Below are 24,038 nucleotides of genomic sequence, written 5' to 3'. Positions count from 1 at the left end.
GGCATCAGCTAGTAATACAATAAAACTTAAAGCTAGCCTTATCCAATTACTATACAAATCATGCCCGCGTGGAATGGTGCCAAGAATACTGGCTCTATTTCCGCGCTGGACAGCTAGTCTGATCCGTTGCGCAAAAAATAAGCCAGCCCTTCTGTCACCAGATGAAGGCGGTGGTAATCGCGGTGAAAATGTCTCGTAAATTTTTTTTGCACTGTAACAGTCCATGTCCCTAGGGTTTCCACGGAATAAAAATATAACTCTCGACAAGATACCTACATACGATAGTATGGCATACTTGCGCCGCTTGCCGTTTTCAGCCATTGCTGCTGCGGCTGCCAGTCTGGATGTTGTCTCCCTGATATAACACGGGGCCAATGTATCTACACACGTTGCATTCGTCATTAGCGCCCGACCCGCGGGGTGATTACGTATCTCGCGACAGGCTTGCGACAGACGTAAATCTTGCGATCATTGCTGTCAAACGTCCGGCTACAGAGAGACAGCAATAGCCACAAAGCAAAATAAGAAGAAGAGGAAAGAGACAGCAAATAAACTGTCGCATTGCTACTGCTGTCGCGTTGCTGTCGCTACTGCAACGTTTTACGTAATCACCCCGCCGATTCCCAGGGAACCACCGAATATTTGGGATTTAATTAGTATATTTGTTTATATAAATTTTAGATACAAGTAAGTACAAACTTGATTTCCCCAAAAACACGATGAGAACTGAGGTTATTTTAATTATGAAGTATTCAAAGGGGGAACGCTGCCAGTATTTTCGGAACCTTGCCTAAAGGGACTCCTTTTAATAATATATTTTAGTTATAATATTATATTTTTTAAGGTTTTAGTTTTAGTTTAAATTATTAATTAATTAACTTTTAATTTGTATATTATATAGAAAGTCATTTTATCAAATAAACTTTTACTAAGGTTTATTATGAAGTCATATGTGTTCTATAAATGATGAATAAGTGTAAACTTAAAAGACACATTTAACTGCAGTAGTTAACTCTAGATAGACTGGTAATAGTAATTCCGTATTAGATTTCAACGCGAGTGAAGCAACGACCTTAAAATAAATTTTTACTACCAAGCCACTTAAGTATTCTATTTTTAGCTCTGAAAGTTTTCTGCCAATCTTAAGTAGATTTTCCCATTCCAGCTACACTTGATGATGCTTAAAATCTCATAATATTTGAGATTTTACTAACACTTCATAGGTATAATGAAATAATGTCACGAATACTCGAATGGCATTGTTTCTCCTTAGGGACATGCCTACATACTCAATTTTTTTTTAATTCAATTACAAGTTAGCCCTTGACTGCGATCTCACCTGGTGGTAAGTGATCATGCAGTCTAAGATGTTAGTGGGCTTATTTGGAAGGAATATGGCAGTCTTATACCCCATATCGGTTTCTACACGCATCGTGCCGGAACGCTAAATCACTTGGCGGCGCGGCTTTGCCGGTAGGGTAGTAACTAACAGAGATAATTTAGAAAATATAAATTCCCAAACTCCTTCTGTCGGAAATCGAACCCGGGACCTCCCATTTATAAGACCACAGCTCTTACCACCAGCCAGGGAGGTCGTATTTTAATAGAAATTTCGAAAAGGGTTATCGAGTCAACCGGGGACCCGAGAGCTGGCAGCTACCTTGGTCAAAGAATTAGTTTGGCCATCCAAAGGGGTAATGCTGCCAGCATCTTTTGGTACAATGCCTCGCTGCGGTGGTCTCGATGAGGTTTAAGATTTAGTTTAATTTAATTTGTTTTAGTATTAATTTAATGTTGCTTTTTAGGGTTCCGTACCTCAAAAGGAAAAACGGATGTCTGTCTGTCTGTCTGTCGGTCTGCCAAGAAACCTACAGGACCAGGACCTACTTCCCGTAGACCTGGAATCATGAAATTTGGCAGGTAGGTAGATCTTATAGCTGACATTTGGGGAATAATCTGAAAACCGTAAATTTGTGGTTACATCACACAAAAACAATTAAATTGTGGTCATAAACAGCTAATAATTAGTATTTTCAATTTTCGAAGTAAGATAACTATATCATAATATGAAAGGTATTTATTTTTAAGCATCATAGTTTTTGAATTATCGTGCAAAATCTCGAAAAATACGACTGTAGTACGGAACCCTCATTGCGCGAGCCTGACTCGCACTTGGCCGGTTTTTCACTTTTAATTTAGATATAGGTATGTAAATGTGCAATACTGCAAGGTAACTATTACACTACTTTGTGGGATGTTGAATGCAAAGCCGACCGTTTCGACGCAAACTACATTTTATCAAGTTCCTCAGAATCCACAACGGTCCAAAGTAGGAAACTGCTTATTACACGGAGATGATGAGATTAGACATCTGTGTCACCGTGCCAATCGTAAACCTGCATAATCCTGATTATAGACTAGCCAACTCGGACGTGCTTCATTCAAGTGGACTATTATCTATAGGCGTTGATTAATCGTCGTATTCTACGAATAACGCTGTTTTTTCTGTTCCGTGGAATAACGCCACAACAATAAATAAATAAAATGTTTTTTATTCAATTAAACTTTTACAAGTGGTTCGGAATGCCTTTCCTACCGAGAAGAGCCATCAAGAAACTCGGCGGTTTCTCTTTTCAAAGATTTGATATACTATATTAGGCAACGCTCGGGTGGAGTTTTTTTTTGCTGATTTGCAATCTACTCTCAATAATTACACATCATTCATAAGCTCGGAAAAGTTTGATTTCATTGCCTAGAAATTAGCGTTTGAAAATAAGCCACAATTTTACTCGCGGAAAAGATTCGACGAAAACAGCCGCTTTTCACATCTGTCGGCAGTAAGTGGGACTGCCGACACAAGTGAAAAGTGCCACTTTTTTTTAATTGACTGTCTGCCTTTCCCACCTTTTTGTGAAATTGTGAAAACAGTTTGAAGTTTAGAAGATATAAGCAGACAAACTTGGATTGCAACTTTGTTATTAACTTTTTAGAGATAGAGAAATAGGTATCTGCCTGCATGTTTATAAACGGGTCGACGTGACCAGTGGATCTCTCTGAACGACAGCTTTCTATCGTAATTGTGGTGTATTATCGACAATTACTCGAACGCACCGTGTATCGCAGCAACTGTGTAGGTACTTGATAAGGCCTAGACAAACAAGACGCGTGATGATGACGCGGCTTCCAGAAGATGTATAGTATGAAAAAAACGGCCAAGTGCAAGTCAGACTGGCATATCGAGGATTCCGTAGGTACTTTGGAAAGATATTCATCATCATCATAAGCAACCCATCACCGGCTCACTACAGAGCACGGGTCTCCTCTCAGAGTAAGAAGGGTTTTAGCCATAGTCTACCACGCTGGCCAAGTGCGGATTGGCAGACTTCAAACATCTTTGAGAACATTATGGAGAACTCTCAGGAGTCTCAGACATGCAGGTTTCCTCACGATGTTTTTTCTTCACCGTTAAAGCAAGTGATATTTAATAAATTAAAAAGCACATAACTCTGAAAAGTTAAAGGTGCGTGCCCGGGTTCGAACCCCCGACCTCCGATTAGAAGGCGGACGTCCTAACCACTAGGCTATCACAGCTTGGAAAGATATTATGTGTGATTATTTTGTTGCTTTCTGCTGTAATCTTCTAATTGCAAAAATATGATTTTATTTTATTTGATACTAGCCGATGCCCGCGACTTTGTACGCGTGGATTTAGGTTTTTAAAAATCCCATGGGAACTCTTTGATTTTCCGGGATAAAAAGTAGCCTATGTCAATCTCCAGGTCTTAAACTATACCCATGCAAAAAATTACGTCGATCCGTTTCTCCGATGCGACGTGATTGAAGGACAAACCACACTTTCGCATTTATAATAATGTACTTTTATAGGATATTATTTGCCACATTATCTACTACCTACTAGATGCCCCAGTGGTCGTACAAAACATGTGCACTTTCTAGAGAAACTGTCGTAGTGAAAACTTGAATAAAATCTTATCTGCCCTTTTCAAGGCGTTCGCAAGAAAGATGAAAAGGCATGGTGGGCTTACTTCGTACTAAGTAATTCGTCGTTTCAACTAATAGACGTCTCTCAGTGTAGGCTACGTACAAAAAATCGCGCGATTTTTTAAAAAATAGTGTCATTTTTTACTAACAATGTTCAAAATTTATCTGATATCTAATGATAAAACTTACATTCAATTCATATTACTTACTCCTAAATCTATGATACTGGACAGTTAATCCATATAGAACCCATCATCCTCTTAACTCGATAAAAACCCATTTTCAGCCATAGTAAATCTTTTTTTTTTTCAAAAACTAAGTTTTTCAAATAACACGTTGTAGTTGCAAACAGGCGATTAGTGGAAACATTTATTGTACGTAGTGGGAACCTGGGTAGAAGTAAGAAATGTCAGTGTAGGAGTCAATAATAATGTTAATAATATAATGATCCCGACTAATATTATAAAGGCGAAAGTTGTGTGTGTGTGTGAGAGTGTGTGTGTGTGAGTGTGTGTGTGTGTATGTTTGTTACTCTTTCACGCAAAAACTACTGAACGGATTTGGCTAAAATTTGGAACGGAGATACATTACCCTGGATTAAGACATAGGCTACTTTTTATCCCGGAAAATCAAAGAGTGCCCGCGGGATTTTGAAAAACGTAAATCCACGCGGACGAAGTCGCGGGCATCAGCTAGTATAGTTAGAAGTCAAAAAAGTACCTACTTAGGTATGTTACATACTTACGTATCAAAAGGGAAAACTGAAAACTACGATACTTGGGTTATATTTATTCCGCTTACATTTAGACCGCTACTCTTCTGCTTTCGTGCATTTTATATCTTCTGTCCTACTCATCACTGAGCTCGAATTTCACATGGTATGAAATTATCACAACTATTTAAATTTTAATCAACAACCTTTTAAACTTTAAAGGCGTCAGGCAGGGTGTTGCCACGACACTAAGTGCCTGTCAATGCATGACGTGATTTCTAATAGTATTCCGAAGAAAATATACCTAAAAAAATTGGACTTTATACTTTCACGTAAGATTTTTTACACCTTTACACCACCATGATCTTACAGTCGCAGATCATTCAACCTTGAGTTGGGGACGATGTGCAGACCAACTTTCAGCTTTTATAAAACAACGAAGGTCTGCCCCCTGCGGGCTCTTAGTCCAATATAAATTGGACTAAGAGCCCGCATCACAAAAATACATATATATCTGGAAATGCCAACAGCAGTTGAGGAAATCAATAAGTACTTATATAAAAAGTTTTTTTGTATTGAAATATTTTAAGCTTGCTTTGTTCTGAATATTTTCTCCTATTTGAAGTACTTATAATAGTAATTAGTAACGAATACTAACGAAGAACGAATAAACTGAACTGAAGCAGGCAAATGTGCTCGATAATGTGCCGATTTAAGGACACTGGTCCGAAGACTGTAAAAGATACACTATTCTTAAAAAATCTGCTTATAGTCTACCGAGATCGCAGATCACACACGATAAAAAAAATTGACTGGGACGATAAAAATAATAATTAATGTCGTTTACATTTTTACAAACAAAATCACCTCTTTATAATTGATACGAAATAAATCAATCGCTCCTTATAAATCGATTTGAAATGCATGAAAGCCTTGTTCAAGTTTGATTTACTAACACGTGTAATATAACTATGCTTGAAGCTTGAAAATTGAATACATTTTATGGTTCCCTATAGTTTTCTGAAATTATACTTTTAATTAGCTTTTCATTTTATATATTTAGATATAGTATTACTTATTAAAATAAAGTACATAGATGTCGAAAGCTGTGATAGTTAAGTCCGTCTCCTCAACGGAGATCGAGGGTTCGATCCCAGGCATGCATCTATAACTTTGCGTGTGCGTTTTAACTAATTAAATATCACTTGCGAGTGAAAGGGGCGTTCTCTCCCCGATTGCCATCTAGACCTGTCACGTACTAAAAGTTAAAGCATTATTTAAACAAAACGTAATCAAAGAACATTCAGACAGCTAACTTTATATCTCGAAAGTATCCATTACGTTTATTTTCATGTCACCAGTATTATGTAAAATACTGGTATTTATTAAGTTCAACGCATTAGGTAGGTACTCCATCCATCATCCATCCATCCATCAGCTTGTTTGCGTCCACTGCTGGACATAGGCCTTTCTAAGAGCGCGCCACCAAACACGGTCCTCCGCCTTCCTCATCCAACCGCTCCCCACCACCTTCTTCAGGTCATCGGTCCAGCGGGCGGGGGGTCGTCCTACACTGCGCTTACCGGTACGCGGTCTCCACTCCAGAACACGTCTGCCCCATCGGTCATCGGTTCTGCGACAGACATGGCTTGCCCATTGCCACTTCAGCGCGCTAATCCTTTGAGCTATGTCGGTCGCTTTTGTTCTTCTGCGAATTTCCTCGTTCCGGATTTTATCCCTGAGAGTGATACCCAACATAGCTCGCTCCATAGCGCGCTGAGCGACTTTTAGTTTGTGGACGAGGCCAACCGTCAGTGTCCACGTTTCCGCTCCATACGTCATCACAGGTAGGACACACTCGTTGAAGACCTTAGTCTTAAGGCTTTGCAGTATCGACGATTTGAAGACCATTCGTAGCTTTGAAAAGCTACGAAAGCGTAGGTAGGTACTAGCGAGTTCATTTAGTTACAATCGTAATCCTAATTAAAACGTTTCGTAATACCTCACTCAACAGTATTATGTGATACAGGAGCGCAGGTACATCCACCCAGTTTTGTGTTGCGGAAATGGCTTTCCCGAGTTATATAATTATGAGAAAAGTAAAACGCTTCGAGAAAAGGTACGTAGTGCCCCGTCCTTTAGTTTGGCTCGTCTTGGCGGGGCACTGCCGTGCCCCCTGATAAAAATGAATCGCTGAATGTGTTGGTGATCGAAAATCTCGAGAACAGCTGAACCGAATTCGCTAAAAAACAATTATAATATTCCTTGAAGTACGTGGATGGTTCGTACGAAGAGAAGAATTTAAATAATTGTACCTAAGTATTAAAAAAAATGAAAAATTTAAGAATTGACTGTTAGGCGGTACGTAGTTCACCGGGTCAGCTAGTAAATAAATATAAATAACTAGGTGATGCCCACGACTTCGTCCGCGTGGATTTAGGTTTCTGAAAAATCCCGCGGAAACTCTTTAATTTTCCGGCATAAGCAGCCTATGTCCTTCCCCGGGATGTAAGCTAACTCTGTATCAAATTTCATCAAAATCGGTTAAACTGTTGGGCCGTGAAAAGCTAGCAGACAGACAGATAGACAGACACACTTTCACATTTATAATCTTTCAATTAAATTTCACAATTAGTATGGATAAGACCAAAAATGAAATGATAAAAAAACTATGTACCAGTGAAAAGACTTGTTCTGACTAACTAATTTATTAATTATTTATCAACACTAGAGTTAGAAACTTGAAATTTAACATTAACTTCCTTTTATTATATTTGCGGTCACTGGAATTCATAGTCAAAATAGGGGCTTCTTTAGAAGACTACTCAGACGACATGTGGTATATTCAATGCTAATGCATTGCATAAAGATGAGTGCTGAAACGATCTGTGACCACCAGTAAAATCGTTACAATCTTTTGGAACTTTTAAAACTAAAATAAAAACATAATAATAATATCTTCTAATGCAACAAACAAATCAATGAATTAAGTTTGAGATTTCTGATCACCAAAGTTATGAAACAAAAAAGTTTGTAAAATAATAAATTTTCAACAGTCCGCATAATACAATGATTTTAAAAAAACAATAGGTAGATAAAATTTGAACGATGCATTAACAAAAAATATTTTCTAAATTTATATACTTACGGTCTATGTTAGCGATATGATGCTTTTAGACCGATATCGGCCTCTATAAATCAATAGAAGTCGATCATTATTCTATGAATATGAATGTGTTCTGTAAATGAATGACGTATTTCGTTTTAGAGTAGACGCATACTTATGACTTTTTTGTATTCACAAAAAGGCAAAAAAAAACTAGGTAAGCATTTATAAACAATCGATGAATTTGTAAGTGTAAACGTTGCATAAAAGCAATCGATCTGACCTAATGTTAGATATCCATGAACATCTGCAGCACTAAAGGAACTGTCATTTATTCGCTTTTTGAATAACTCCATATCGTTTTGGGAGAACATCGCAAGTGGAAGCTTTCAACAATTTTCAAGAGGAAAAATTTACTTGGTACAACAGGCAATTGTAGAATGGCAGGCATTGGGTTGGATGAATTTTGGTTTAGCACTGAAAAACAGTGCAAAATTGTTCGCTGCCGCCAAAATGTTTTTAGTGACCTTCATATTATACTTGGGCAACAAAGCTAACTTTTGATATCACTAATTTCACCATTTAACACGGTACTTAACATTTACTGTGTTTGGTGATCAGTGTGATTATTTCAATCAAACAAAAAATTTAGATTCATCATAACTTCACTAAATACACTAAAAAGACTTCACAAAATACTTAAGATATTAAAATGACTTTATAATATTTTATTTATTTTTTATTAATAACATAAAATTCTATTAAATAAACTTAAATCTAAATTAAAAGTACTTAAAAATATTAAAATAAAACATACAATCTTAAATAAACCTTACCAACTTAAAATTAAACGTCGTCAAAAAGTCCGCCCCTGGTTGCCCCTGGGTCAAAGGTGCCCATTAAGCTGGCACTATTGCCACGCTGAATGGCGATGGACAACCTTTGGACCAGGTAGGCCCCAGAGCACGGATCGCAACCTCTTTCCCTTAGACGACGGGATTCTATGTTAAAACATTAATTCTAACAATAGAATGCAACACAACTGCAACACAAAATGAAATACAACAAAAAAACTTTATATGATGTTTTAGTTATTTTAATTTTATCAACAGTAATCATATGTGATTTATCGTGTACATAATAATTATTTTATTTTATTGGTTTTCCAACAGATAGTAAACATACAAAATAAAAAATACAAGAATTAAACAAAAATTCTCACTTGTTAGACAGTCTTTTTGTTTAGTGTGGGTCGTAATTTGCGGTCAAAGTGCAGTAAAGGTGATACTAATGCAAGTGTTATTTCAATAAAGTATGGTTTTGTTATAAGTTTTATGTAGAGTCAACAAAGTAACGATGCAATATGTATAAGTGAGTACCTACTTAAATTTTATTAAGATAGAAACTAGAAACGTAATAAATTTTACCCATTATCATACTAATAGGATCCTACCCGTGCGTACTCAAAACGTGTTTGTATATATACGTATTTATTCACGTTAAAAATGCGATTCTTGTCCAATGAGCAATCCTCGTGGCTTTAATGAACAAGGCATTAATAAAATAATCTATGCTATATGCTTCACGATGTTATTCGAGTATTACTATAATTTATGATAATTACAAAGTAAAGCAATATTATCCGTAGAATAGGTACCTACAACGATCTCTAGTAGAGTTCAGAGTACGATTTCTTCTTTTACAAGCTTGCTAGGGTTTTCCCGTGGCTTTGTATGATTCAGCAGATTAGTAGTACATTATTATTAGTAGCACTTGTATAGTACTTCAACTACCTATAATTTGTAATGATAGTATCAATAATAATCGTATAGTTTTTGACCTTTATTTATAAAGCATTAATTAAAAAAATTATTTAGCAAAATGATGTACCGGATAGCTTTATAAAAAAAAAACCTTATAAAATTAATATATTAAGATGTTTGGTGCAGTTTTAGGATTTTTTGTATTATAAAATAAAACGTGTTATATTTGAAAGCGTGTAATATATGCAACTTAAAAAAAGTTTTTGGGTAAGTAGTGAATTTGATTACAAAATATTAGGTCTTCTCTCAGAATGATTGGCAGACTCCATACATCTTTGAGAACATTATGGAGAATTCTCGTGCAAAACCTCAGGACCTTTTCCTTCACCGTTAAAGCAATTGATAAGTATTTAATTGCTTGAGTTTGTTGTGGGCTCTTTTCAGACCTAGGCGCGTTTTGAACTCTCGTAGCTTTCGTTTTAAGTTCACGTAATCAATTATCACCACTATACCATCTTAAAAATACAACAACCGACAATCAAAAAGTTTAATTTGTTACCTATTTTGAATTAATTATTTGACTTTGACTTTGACTTAACATGCACTAACTCCTAAAAGTTGGAGATGTGTGTCACGGATTGAAACCGGGATCCCCGAATAACAATTTATGCAAAACTAGATGACGCCCGTGACTTCGTCCGCGTGGATTTAGGTTTTTTTAAATCCCGCGGGTACTCTTTGAATTTCTGGGATAAAAAGTAGCCTATGTCCATTGTCCGTCCCCTCGTCGTGCAACAATAAGCTAGCTCAGTACCAAATTTCATCAAAATCGGTTGAACAGCTGGGCCGTGAAAAGCTTGCAGACAGACAGACAAACACACTTTCGCATTTATAAAATTCGTTTAGATATGGGATTAACAAACTAAATTGGTATAGACAGTTACGAATTGTGAGTTTGTTTATACTCTTACTCGCTTATTTAGAGACTAGCTGACCAGCACCGGCTTCGCTCGGGTGGAGTTTAAAAAATTCAGACGGGGGTTCAATTTCCAAAAATCCTGAAATCCATATTTCTTCATTTGTTACCGAAAACCCAAATACCAATTTTCATGCAAATTACTTGAAAAATTACGGACTTTCATACAAACTTTCATCCCCTATTTAACCCCCTTGGTAGTAAAATTTCCAAAAATCGTGAAATACGTATTTATTTATTTATAACCGAAACCTTAAATACCAATTTTCATCAAGGTAACTTCAAAAATGACGGACTTTCATACAAACTTCCATCCCCCATTTAACCTACGTAGGGGTAGAATTTCAAAAAATCCTTTCTTAGTGGATACCTACTCTTTACAAAGAACACACCCTCAAAATTTCATGTCTCTAGGACCAGGGGTTTAGGCTGTGCGTTGATATATATGTCAGTCAGTCAGTGAGTCAGTCAGTCAGGACTTTGAATTTTATATATATAGATAGAGAAGAAATGAATCAAATGTAGATACTTATCACTCATCACAATGTCAAATTGATAAAACCTACGTAATGCATTGATGGTGTAGCATCGATGTTTTTACAGCCGATTCCTTTTTACGCTGATGGAATCTATCTCTCACAGAAAATATAAGGCATTAGACGTTTTTATGAGCTAACAGTATTACGATACATAATACATTACATCATAAAAGCACAACTCGCAATATGCAGTTCAGATAAGGATAGCCACTTGGAAGATGAAGAAAACCAGCGATTAGATGCGGTGTTTTCGATCCGTGTCCGCACTTCTGGCTAAAGCGGAATCCGACCTTATGTAAAATTAAACTTACGCGATAACTCTAAATAATGTTATTGTACTATATTATTTAATAGGAAGATACAAAAAACAAAAATACCAAACTTATTCTAGAACATAAAAATTACAAATCGAAAATATCATCTAAACCACCGCAACGAGGCAGGCTGCCCAGAACGCTGGCAGCGTTACCACGTTGAATGGCCAGACTAATATGCTGACCGAGGTAACTGCCAGCCCTCCGGTCCCCCGTGGATTCCGCAAGACGGGATAAAAGGTCCTTAAAAAAGGATCTAGCATCCTCGCCCCACGAACCCATGGTCTCCACCCCAAAAGTAATATAGTACATTGATTAATAAGTGATAAAAATAAAATTTAATTTTAATAATGTTATTTACATAATCATGATTGAGCAAGTATAATTCAAATTCAAATAATTTACTCAAAATCACTACCCCTATTATAAATGCGAAAGTGTGTTTATTTGTTGGTTTGTTGGTTTATTGGTTTATTGGTTTGTTGGTTTGTTGTTTTGTTGGTTTGTCCTTCAATCACGTCGCAACGGTGCAACGCATTGACGTGGTTTTCGATTGGCATTAGCATGGGTGTAGATGAAGACCAGGAGACCAGGAAAATTAAAGAGTTCCCACGGGATTTTCAAAAACCTAAATCCACGCGGACGAAGTCGCGGACATCAGCTAGTTATCTATAAAAATCCGGTGCGTAATAAATTCCGCAGTACGCGCGCTTCTATATAGTTCTACAGTTAACAGATTTTGCGGGGGAAAAAACGTACGGAAATAATTATCCGTGGTGTGCGCTAGCTCTAACACTATGAAGCGCCGCATCTAAGTATATATAACATTATAACATCGTTGGAGAAAACAAATAGATGTGCTGCTGCCAATAATGTAAAATATTGAAATTGACTTAGCCATTAACACATTCGCCTAAAATAGTGACCATGTAGTAGGTAAAACCACTTTTTTAGACACACCTAACTAGTATCTCTTCAAACAAGTTTTACTAAACGATAACGTAGGTGACCCGTAACGAATGTGTAATGGTCATGGACTAACCTACCTACCTATGCACGAAAATAGTAAAACTTCATAATACTTTAATTTCTGTACATCCCCACTCGAAGTCTGGTCTGGAAGATCCCCCACTTGGTGGACGGATGACATCAGACGAGTCGCAGGGAGTCGCTGGATTCAGGCGGCGCAAGACCGTGGCGTGTGGAAGTCCCTACAAGAGACCTATGTCCAGCAGTGGACGTCTATTGCTTGATGATGATCACCTCCCCACTTTTTTGTCGTACCTACTTAAGTACTTTTTGGAATAGAGAGTGAGATAGTAGTTTATTGAGCTAGTAACTGATACCCGCGACTTCGCCTATGTAGATTTAAGTTTATGAATAATCCCACAGGAACTCTTTGATTTTCCATGATAAAAAGTATTAACTCGCTTTCTTGTTTGTTTGTTTGTATGTTCGGAACAAATCTTGTAATTAATTTTAAACTAACTTCATATTATTACAATATTAACTCGCTTTGTTGTCTCTGTTTGTTTGTTCGGTACTAACTTTGCAATAGATTTTAAACTAGCTTTCAGAACAGCTAGACTTGTAATTTTAAACATAACTAATAGAAAGAGAACCTGAATAAAGAGAGAATAGTAGGAGAACCAGAGTGACCGACGTAGCCCAACGAATTAGCCAGCTGAAGTGGCAGTGGGCAGGCCACGTCTGCCGCAGAACCGATGGCTGATGGGGCAGACGTGTTCTGGAGTGGAGACCGCGTATCAGCAAGCGCAGTGTGGGACGACCTCCAACCCGCTGGACTGACGACCTTAAGAAGGTAGCGGGAAGTGGGTGGATGAGGAAGGCGGAGTATCGTGTGTGGTGTCGTGCACTTGGGAAGGCCTATGTCCAGCAGTGGACGCAAACAGGCTGATTGAATATAGTTGTTTTGTATTTGATTGTACTTCTAGTGAGATGCGAATATGCTGAGTTGAGAACCTGGTGAATTGAGAATCTGTTAAACTGCTCATAAAGGAACTAGGCATCCAGATGGTGGGGATGAAATTCGTTTCTGCGACGTAAAGTGCGATTTGTAAACAAAATACATCCTCGAACTATAAGTGTAAATAGATAGATATGTATCAAGTTACGTCGTAGGTAACAAAATTGTAAGAGCGTTTTAGTTCGTCAGGAGCGAATCGTGACCGGCATGTTAGGAACAGACAGATAAACACGTCTTAGCCTGCCGTCATATTGGCTGAATAACGAAACAAAGACAATCGATAACTGCTTGTATTTTTGATGTTGTAACTTCTCCAACTTGTTTATAAATAAACTAGCTTATCTGACCCCCTCAGGGCTTTAATATTCAAAAATCCTTTCTGAACGGATGCCTACGTCATAATAGCTATCTGCATGCCAAATTTCAGCCCGATTCGTCCAGTAGTTTGAGCTGTGCATTCATAGATCAGTCAGTCAGTCTTTTCCTTTTATATATTTAGAGTAGACTAACGGGCGCGAATTTGTTCGTGTGGATTTAGGTTATCTCAAAATAGTTTATTTTAGTTTTAAAATTAAACCATCCTTTTATTTTAAAACTAAACCGGAATTCACAGACAAGATAGGGGCTTCTTTAGAGAACAACTCAGACCGCATGTTTGATTTCATAAAGGTTGAATATGACACAATATGTCGTTTGAATTGTCCTCTAAAGCAGCCCCTAATTGTTAGACCAGTGTTAATTAAACAGTATAAGTGTAACATTAATTTTAACAACTATCGAAAATATTTATAGTTTTTAGTTTTCAATGAAAACTAATTTAGGGTCCGGTATCCATTGGAGTGAATAGGGGCGGAGATGTTTTAGTAGGCCAATCAGGGCATTGATAGATGATGTGATAATTTTCTCACGGTCGTCATCTATCAATAATCTGATTGGTCTGCTGAACACATCTCTGCCTCGGCCTCGCTTCGCTAAAGTGGTTATCAGCCTTAGTCCGTCCAACTTTTTAAAGTTGAGTAATTGTATAAAACTAGCTGATGCCCGCAACTTTGTCTACGTGGATTTAGTTTTTTGATTCTCTGGGATGTCTCTGAACTCTTTGATTTTCTGGGATAAATATAGTATCCTTTCAAGTCCTTTGACTATATTCATTGCAAAAAGTCACGTTGATCCGTTGCTCCGTTGTGACGTAATTGAAGGACAAACCAACAAAACAATAAATAAAACACGAAAGTGTGTTTGTTTATTGGTTTAATTTTATATTAACGCTATGATAAATTATTTAAGGTATCCAATGGAAAGAAAAGACGAAAGCCAGTAACTATGCCAGTAACAGAGTAGAGTGAGAGCCAGCGTGTGCCAGACCTTCATTATCTTATGAAAGCTGAAAGTTTCTCTGCATATTGTCCCCAACACTGGGAGGAACTATGAAGTTTGGTTCATGGTGGCCTTGGGAGAGAGCAGGTAATAAAAGTGTACAAAATCTTACGCCAAAGTATAATGTCTAATTTTTTTTATTTTCTTCGGAATAGTATTATAAATCACATCATATATTGCCAGACACTTAGTCTCGTTACAACTGCTTGCCAGACATACGCAGAATACGCAGATAAACTTTCAGCTTTTATAAAATAACGCGCTGGCTCTTAGTGCAAAAGTAACTAAACTTCGGAATTCCCATAAAAGACAGTTATTTCCCAACATAATAATCTCTTGTTCACATTTGTTGGTCCCATATGTATTGAAACGGAGTCAAGGTTTTTTCTTTTATTACGTAGTGATAAGGAAAAAGTGTAGACCGTACAGTGAATTAATGAATTTACCTGTGTTGGTGATGAAATGCTTCGATTTCATTATTAAACCTTTTTCAAAGTCAAAGTCGATTCATTTACTCAAAGTAGGTGCATACTATTGTACTCTTTTTTATAGTCAGACTAGCTTACGCTCGCGACTTCGTCCGCGTGGACAACAAAATTTCAAACCCCTATTTCACCCCCTTAGGGGTTGAATTTTCCAAAATCCTTTCTTAGCGGATGCCTACGTCATAATAGCTGCAATCCAAATGTGCTTTGTGCTTGAGCTGTGCCTTGATATTATGATAGATCAGTCAGTCAGTCAGTCACCTTTACCTTTTATATTTAGATGTTAGATTTGTAGGATGATACAGTGGTGATAATTAATTACGAAAACTTAAACTAGCGCTATGAGGGTTCCCAACGCCCACAACAAACTCAGCCGGGTATTCAGCCTTGGCCATGTAAAACGGCTTGTTGAATATTGCTAATGGTTGAGAAAAATGGTTCGCTATGGGTGATATTGCTATTATGCATTCAATGATTAAACCAAAAACCACATCAGAGCTAATTAAGAAATTACCAAAATAACCCCTGCTAGGAATCAACCTCCCCACAGCGCTCACAGGAAGGTCATCACAATTATTTATCCTTTCCGGTAATTACTAAAATTATCAAATTAAGATGAACTTAAGTATCTACTAATTTAATTAGGTACTAAATATTATTAACTTATATTACATTTTATAATACCATCATTAGCAACGGTAAATATTTCAACCATCATTAAATTTAAGTAATTGATTATACTTATAAAGTTAATAAACTGGAAATTAAGTACCTCAGCAAATATTGAATGAGCCTATTATATATTCAAGTATTCCATCTCGTAAGTAAATATAATATAGCTACGCCCAAACCTGTGGTGCGGGACGCAATGCGGGAGCGTCCACGGCGCGCATCTATAATGCAAGTGTAGGGGTCATGTAGGTGTTGCATTGCATTAAATCCATCCATATCCATACTAATATTATAAATGCTAAAGTGTGTCTGTCTGTCTGTCTGATCGTCTGTCTGTCTGTCTGTCTGTCTGTGTATCTGTCTATCTAATAGCTTTTCATGGCCCAACAGTTTAACCGATTTTGATTATATTTGGTACAGAGTTAGCTTATATCCCGGAGAAGGACATAGGCTTTTTATTCCAGAAAATTTAAGAGTTCCCACGGAATTTTAATAAATGTAAATCCACGCGGATGAAGTCGCGGACATCATCTAGCCTTTACATATAAAATTCAAAGTCCTGACTGACTGACTGACTGACTTCTATTTATCAACGTACAGCCTAAGCCACCGGTCCTAGAGACATGAAATTTGGAGGATGTGTTCATTTTAATGAGTAGATGTTCACTAAGAAAGAATTTTTTGAAATTCCACTCCTAAGTGGGTTAAATGGGGGTTGGAAGTTTGTTTAAAAGTCCATCATTTTTAAAGTTAAATCGATGAAAATTGGTATTTAGGCTTTTGGTTAAGAATGAAAACTGAGTATTTTACGATTTTTGAAAATTCTACTCCTAAGGGGAATAGGGAATGAAAGTTCATATATGAAAGTCCTTCATTTTCAAGTTATTTCCATGAAAATTCCAATTTCTAAATTCCACCCGAGCGAAGCCGGGGCGGGTCAGCTAGTATCGTAATATGAGGTGACTGCCGCGCAGCTGACGTTTAGGCTTCGTAATCGCTTTAATAGCGCAGGTTTGGAAGATGCTTTAATTGCATTAATATCAGTTAACGCTTGATACAGCTGCTAAAGAAATAGGAAACCAACAAAATAAAAATAGGGGGCCCGTTTGAGTATGGATAAATAAACGTTAGTACGGTATAAGTCCCGCAAATTGCTATTGCGCTGGAACCATGTCTTATTAACATCGAAATGACTTCATTTTGACGTCAGCCGAAATAGAAATATACCATCAGCTCGGAACTTCAGTCTAGTGCTGACGTCACTAAAATGGCGACCACGCGCATTAGCAATTTGCGGGAAGAATAAGTAGGTACCTACTGGTAAGTCGCAAGTCAATAAATAACCAACAAAATAAAAATACGGGACCCGTTTGGGTATAGATAGGTAAAGGTAAGAGTACTGGTCATTAAAGAAGAAAAAAAACAGTTAAGTGCGAGTCGGATTCGCACACGAAGGGTTCCGTACCCATCGTATAAGAATTAATACTTTTAAATTTTTTTGTGATATAACCTCAAAATTACAGTTTTCGGATTTTCTCTTTACTTGTACTAGAAGACAGAGCTAACTGACAAATTTCATGATTCAAGGTCAACGGGAACCCTATTGGTACCCTATAGGTTTTGATTCCCTAGATCGGTGTTGACAGTCACGATAGACGACGAAGTGATTCTGTAACGATATCTTTTTTCTCTGGAGATACGGAACCCTAAAAAAGAAAACATTGACAATAACTGTACAAGTAGGTACTTGAAACCTTTTTATTTGAAAAACTTTTCCGTTGCTTTCATAATAAAAACAATTTTAAGAACTTAGTAATTTTTTATTTTCTTATAAAGTACCTGCTATATAGTACGCAACAGGCTGAGATGGCAATCGGGCTATGAGACGGGGGGACGCCCCGCACACCCGCACGTTCCCCGCGCTATCCCGCACCGGGTTAGCGCAGGGGCTGTGTGGCTGTGCGGGACGGCCCACCTCGATTGTTATCTCGACCTGTCGCGGACTTATAATATTACTAGCTGATGTCCGCTACTTCATCATCATCATCATGATCAACCCATCGCCGGCTCACTACAGAGCACGGGTCTCCTCTCAGAGTGAGAAGGGTTTTGGCCGTAGTCTACCACGCCAAGTGCGGATTGGCAGACCTCACACACCTTTGAGAACATTATGGAGAACTCTCAGGCATGCAGGTTTCCTCACGATGTTTTCCTTCACCGTTAAAGCAAGTGATATTTTAATAACTTAAAAACGCACATAACTCCGAAAAGTTAGAGATGCGTGCCCGGGATCGAACCCCCGACCTCCGATTGGAAGGCGGACGTCCTAACCACTAGGCTACCACAGCTTTTTTCCGCTACTTCGTCCGCGTGGAATTAGGTTTTTTAAAAATCTCGTGGGAGCTCTTTGATTTTCCGAGATAAAAAGTAGTATGATGAAAAAAAATGCGAAAGTAGTTTGTTTGTTGGTTTGTCCTTCAATCACGTCGCAACGGTGCAACGGATTGACGTGATTTCTTGCATGGGTATAGATAGATCTGGAGGGTGACATAGGCTCTTTTTTATCCCGGAAATTCAAAGAGTTCCCACGGGATTTTAAAAAACCTAAATCCATGCGTACAAAGTCTCGGACATCAGCTAGTATCTATCTAAAAAGGTTAGCCATTTCCTTAAGTCTTGAACTTTTTGCGAAAATAAGCAACCGTTATGTTATGATGATAATTGCGAATTAAGTCGAAAAAATCGTCCCATTTGAGAGTGGCATGCGCTGCGTAAATAGTTAAAGTTACATGAAAGCTTGGAGTTTCTCTACGTGATCAAATCAGAAATGAGGAGATCCGTAGGAGAACTAGAGTAACCGACATAGCTCAACGGGTTGCGAAGCTGAAGTGGCAATGGGCAGGGCACATAGTTCGTACAACCGATAGACGTTGGGGTCCCAAGGTGCTGGAATGGCGATCTCGCACCGAAACACGCAGCGTTGGAAGACCCCCCACTAGGTGGACGGACGACATCAGACGATCAGGGAGCCGCTGGATCCAGGCGGCTACAAGAGACCTATGTCCAGCAGTGGACGTCTATTGGTTGATAATGATGATGACATGAAAACAATGTACAGTGCCATAATTCCTCTAACGCTACCCGTGCGAAGTCGGGGTGGTTCACTATAGTGTAGAAATAAAATCCACGTGGAATGTAATATTTATAAAAGTAGGTGGATAATAACAGCTAAGTAATTTGTTTTCCATGAAAGTTGTTTAAGTCCAGGCGTGTACAACTAGCATTTTTATATTCATACTAGCTGATGCCCGCGACTTCGTCTGCGTGGAATTAGAGGTTTTTTACAAATCCCGTGGGAACTCTTTTATTTTCCGGGATAAAAAGTAGCCTATGTCACTCTGCAGGTCTTTATGCAAAAATCACGTCAATCCGTTGCACCGTTGCGACGTGATTGAAGGACAAACCAACAAACCAATAAACCAACAAACAAACACACTTTCGCATTTATAATAAGGGTACTGATACAAGATGATGCCCGTGACTTCGTACACGTGGATTCGAACTCCCTGGTAGTGATTCTTCTTGAAATGTTCTACCTAGAAATTCGTTTAGTAGTTTTCGCGTGATGCGGGCACAGACAGACAGACAGGCAAACATTCCACAAAGACAAAAAAAATGTTTCCACCAATAAAAAATTTCAAAATATATTTAATGTACAGAAATTAACCAGTTACTGTTTTATTATAAGTAGGTAGGTACTTATAGAAAAGTGCATAGAAAAAACGTGATTTATAAGTATTCAGCGTTCGTAAAAACTAATAAATATCAAAATATGCGATGTTTGATATAATATTACATTTACCTGTTATTATGCGAAATTCGATTTTATATTGTTTAAGTTGCTTTAAACAATAAATATATCCATAATAAATATCAGTGAACAGTAATATCAAGTAGCAATTTCAGAGGTGGATTGCAAACTTTTCTCATAAATGTGAATTGCAGGACTGTTTCATTGAAAAAGATAGAGTTCTAAGAACACACGTAGCTATTTGAATGTATAAGTTTATATTCAAACTAGCTTACGCTCGCGACTTCGTCCGCGTGAACTACACAAATTTCAAACCCCTATTTCACCCCCTTTGGGGTTGAATTTTCGAAAATCCTTTCTTAGCGGATGGCTACATCATAATAGCTATCTGCATGCCAAATTTCAGCCCGATTCTTCCAGTAGTTTGAGCTGTGCGTTGATAGATCAGTCAGTCAGTCAGTCGCCTTTCCCTTTTATATATTTAGATAAACCACTCCACGACTATACCACAGGAGCAAAAATGTCGCCAGGTAGGTATTGTGTGAATGGTATTGCTGAGCTGGCTCAAATTACGTTGTCGCAGCTGAACATTACTAAGAATTAGTATTTCTAACTACTTACACCGTATTTTACTGTATAAGCATACCATCATCATGACATCATCGTCGTCCCATCGCCGGCTCACTGCAGAGCACGGGTCTACCCTCAGAGTGAGAAGGATTTAACCATAGTCTACCACGCTGGCCATGTGCGGATTGGTAGACTTCACACACCTTTAAGAACATTATGGAAAACTCTCAGGCATGCAGGTTTCCTCATGATGTTTTCCTTCACCGTTAAAGCAAGTGCAAAACCCTTCTCACTCTGAGAGGAGACCGTGCTCTATAGTTAGCCGGTGATGGGTTGATCATGATGATGATAATGAACCCTAAAAGAGGGAGGCCTGACTCGCTGGTTTTTTATTATAGTCAAGACTCTACCATCGTTCGGGAGACAGATTCTACTGAGAAGAGTAAGAGAACTACCTGCTGTTCGTCATTTCTTAGGTATATATCTCTTAGGTTTTTAGGCATCCACATCCACAAGCGGTTAAATAGTCCATGGTAAGATGTAACCACCACCCACATTATAAATGTGAAAGTGTGTTTGTTTGTTGGTTTATTGATTTGTCCATCAATCACGTAGACGTGATTTTTTGCACGCGTATCGTTATAGACCTAGAGAGTGCTGAGTGACATACGCTACTTTTTTACTACCGGAAAATCAAAGAGTTCCCACGGGATTTTAAAAATCTAAATCCACTTGGACGAAGTTTCGGGCATAAGCTAGTACAAAATATATACGACATTTCAGCAAAATATAATAGGTACTAAACTACTCTACTAACATACTCTACCTAACTAATAGAACAAAAATAATGCATGCACAACTGAATAGGTGAAACATCCGCTTGTATAAGTTTGTTTTGATAAAAATAATTATGTAACTTTGATATGCATTTGAGAAGTACCTACTTAGTTTGTAGAAGTAATCTGTACCCTTATTATAAATGCGAAAGTGTGTTTGTTTGTTGGTTTGTTGATTTATTGTTTTGTTTCTTTGTTGCTTTGTCCTTCAATTGACGTCCGTATTTAATCGACGTTAGACCACGGATGGGTTTGAAACTAGTCGGGTTAAAGTCGACTAAATACGTGAGTAAAGCCGGTTTTTCCTAAAAGTACATATAACTAATAATAATTTAAACATAGTGTATAATAACTACAAGAATAGATAGAAGGTTCGGTTGTACGAACTAATTTAATAAACAAGATTTAACATAAAACATTTAAAATAAATCTAATTGATGCCCGCGACTTCATCCGCGTGGATTTAGTTTTATTAAAAGATCATCCGAATCGTTTGATTTTTAGAAAAAGGTAAATGCCATTTTTCGAAATAAAAATAGATTGTTGGTCCATTGCGGCGTGATTGAATGACAAACCAATAAACAAAAACACTTTCGTATTTATAATATGGGTAGTGATTGTGTACCTATGAGTAGGTATCTTTTTTAATTCAGATACAACTTAGCCCTTGACTGCAATCTCATCTGGTGGTAAGTGATGATGGAGTACCTACATACAACGTAACGTAACGTAAGGACTCCGCAAGCATTATTTGAATGAATTACAAATTAATCGACTTTAAGGAAAACCCTTTCTTAATGCTACGTATAAAGTAGGTACCTACCTATTCGGACTTTAACCAGTTTGGAGACGAATTCTTAATAACAAATACACACAATGACAACACACATGATAATTTAAATAAGATGTATTAATATTAGATAGGTATAAGAAATGTCGAAGGAATTTGTGGCCTATGTTTTTTTTCTTCGTTATGGCTATGCTTATCTAATAACAATAATAATATAGGTATATTAACGAGCTAAACGCAAAGCATAATCAGAATTTTTGTTACGAATGTAGTTATTTCTAATACCTAGTATTACTAATTTGAAACGTTAACTTTTAGCGGGGATTTCGAACGCAACAGACAAAAAATACTGCTATTACAAGAATATATATTTATATAAAGAAAACTTTAATTTTGAAGCATCTTATACCATCTACCAGTAAACCAACACCGATGTGATTAAACAAACCATTGTTATTTACTTTCAATTAGCAATTCAAACAAAGGATTATGTCCTTTGAGATTGAAACTTTCGGTGGCCAAAATATATTAATTTAAAGAAAATATTTACGTGTGACAAAGTTTTGCTAAGAGAAGGTACATTTAGCATTACGAAATAAGCGGGTTTGCTTTCACATCCTGCACTTCACTTTTTTTTAAACTAGCTCAGTAAACTCGGCCACTCAGCCTTGTTATTCAGTTCCAGTGGGAACTTTGGGATAAAAAGTAAATGTAATAATTTTTAAATAGAAATGCAAAGTTGTGTAAAAAAAATCAAGTCATCTATGACTTTTCGAGTTTTGCGGACACAAACTTACGGAAGCTGTTTTTTTATATAAAGAGTCTTTGACATAAAACTAATTTGGCGCACACCGCGAGAAAATCGTGAGACATAGTGTTGTTTAATTGCGTGACGAACCAATTTAATTTGTAAATAGAGCAAACAAGAAGAAAAAATATGTGTTTTATTCGCGTCGCAGAGCAATAATAATAAAATTACAGAAATAACATGGCTCACCTCATGGAGACGGGAAAGCGGGAGATAGATGGATCGAGGCGCGTGTGTAGCCGGTGTAGGCTAGGCGCGAATCGCGAACTGAGTGACCGGTGCTCGAGAGCGGCTGTTCGGCTGTGGGTTTACCTGGTGCCGTGGCCGCTAATGCTCGAACGCGGTGCGACTGAGTCGCGCGCTCGCTCGTCATTCACTTTTATATACATTTCCCCTTCTCGGCAGATTTTCTTGTCCCACACAACCAACCCTATACATTTTCAATTTGTTGCCGATTTAGATACGGATATTATTAATTAAAGCGGTGGTGAGCGTAGTGGTTAGAACGTCGGCCTCCTGGTCGGGACTCGGGAGGTCGGAAGTTGGCAGGGTCGATAACGAAGAGCAGGCGAACAAAACACTTCCGATTAAAATACTTTTCTTGAATCCGGACATTTTCGCCCCACTGCAAACAAATCAGAACTTATTTCCAAGTAAATCGGCCTAAAAACTATAATGCAATTGAGTCCAAAGTTCATGATTTCTATCACTGAATTCGAAAACAAGTTCGTTATTTATCAAAACGGAAAAGTAACCGTGAAGTTTTTTCATTAAATTTTTTTTGCTTCTTTCGTAACATTTTATTTCGTGAAATTACACCGTTTTGTACGCCAGCTCCTCGATTATATTGTAAATTTATTGTCCTTACATTCAATTTTCATATCTTCGATCACCATTCACCCCTCATATAGGATATTGGGGTATATCGTAATCTTGTGCGGTTTTCGGATATACCTAAAAGTATATAGTAGGTATGCGACAGGTCGAGATGGCAATCGGGGTGGGAACCACACCCGCATAGCCCCCGCACTAACCTGATGCGAGATAGCGCGGGTGACGTGCGGGTGTGCGTGGCATCCTCCGCCTCATACCCCGATTGCCATCTCAACCTATCGTGTCATCATCATCATCATGATCAACCCATCACCTGCTCACTACAAAGCGCGGGTCTCCTCTCAGAGTGAGAAGGGATTTTGGCCATAGTCTACCACGCTGGCCATGTGCGGATTGGTAGACTTCACACACCTTTGAGAACATTATGGAGAACTCTCAGGCATGCAGGTTTCCTCA

At 37.8% G+C, this 24,038-nt stretch overlaps 1 protein-coding gene across 2 annotated transcripts in view; it reads right to left on the bottom strand.

Moving 5' to 3' along the window:
• The window catches only part of Nep2 (Neprilysin 2), a 73,754-nt gene extending 50,639 nt beyond the window's left edge, over positions 1-23,115 (bottom strand). For both annotated transcript variants that reach the window (XM_034983318.2, XM_069509139.1), the window contains exon 1: positions 22,938-23,115. In XM_034983318.2, the coding sequence (XP_034839209.1) occupies positions 22,938-22,942 (5 nt within the window). In that variant the 5' untranslated portion in view covers positions 22,943-23,115. The remainder of the gene's footprint in view (positions 1-22,937) is intronic.
• Between the last annotated feature and the right edge of the window lie 923 nt (positions 23,116-24,038).

The sequence above is a fragment of the Maniola hyperantus genome, chromosome Z, assembly GCF_902806685.2.
Source record: "Maniola hyperantus chromosome Z, iAphHyp1.2, whole genome shotgun sequence".
Lineage (NCBI taxonomy): Eukaryota > Metazoa > Arthropoda > Insecta > Lepidoptera > Nymphalidae > Maniola > Maniola hyperantus.
This window is presented reverse-complemented; position numbering and strand designations above follow the sequence as displayed.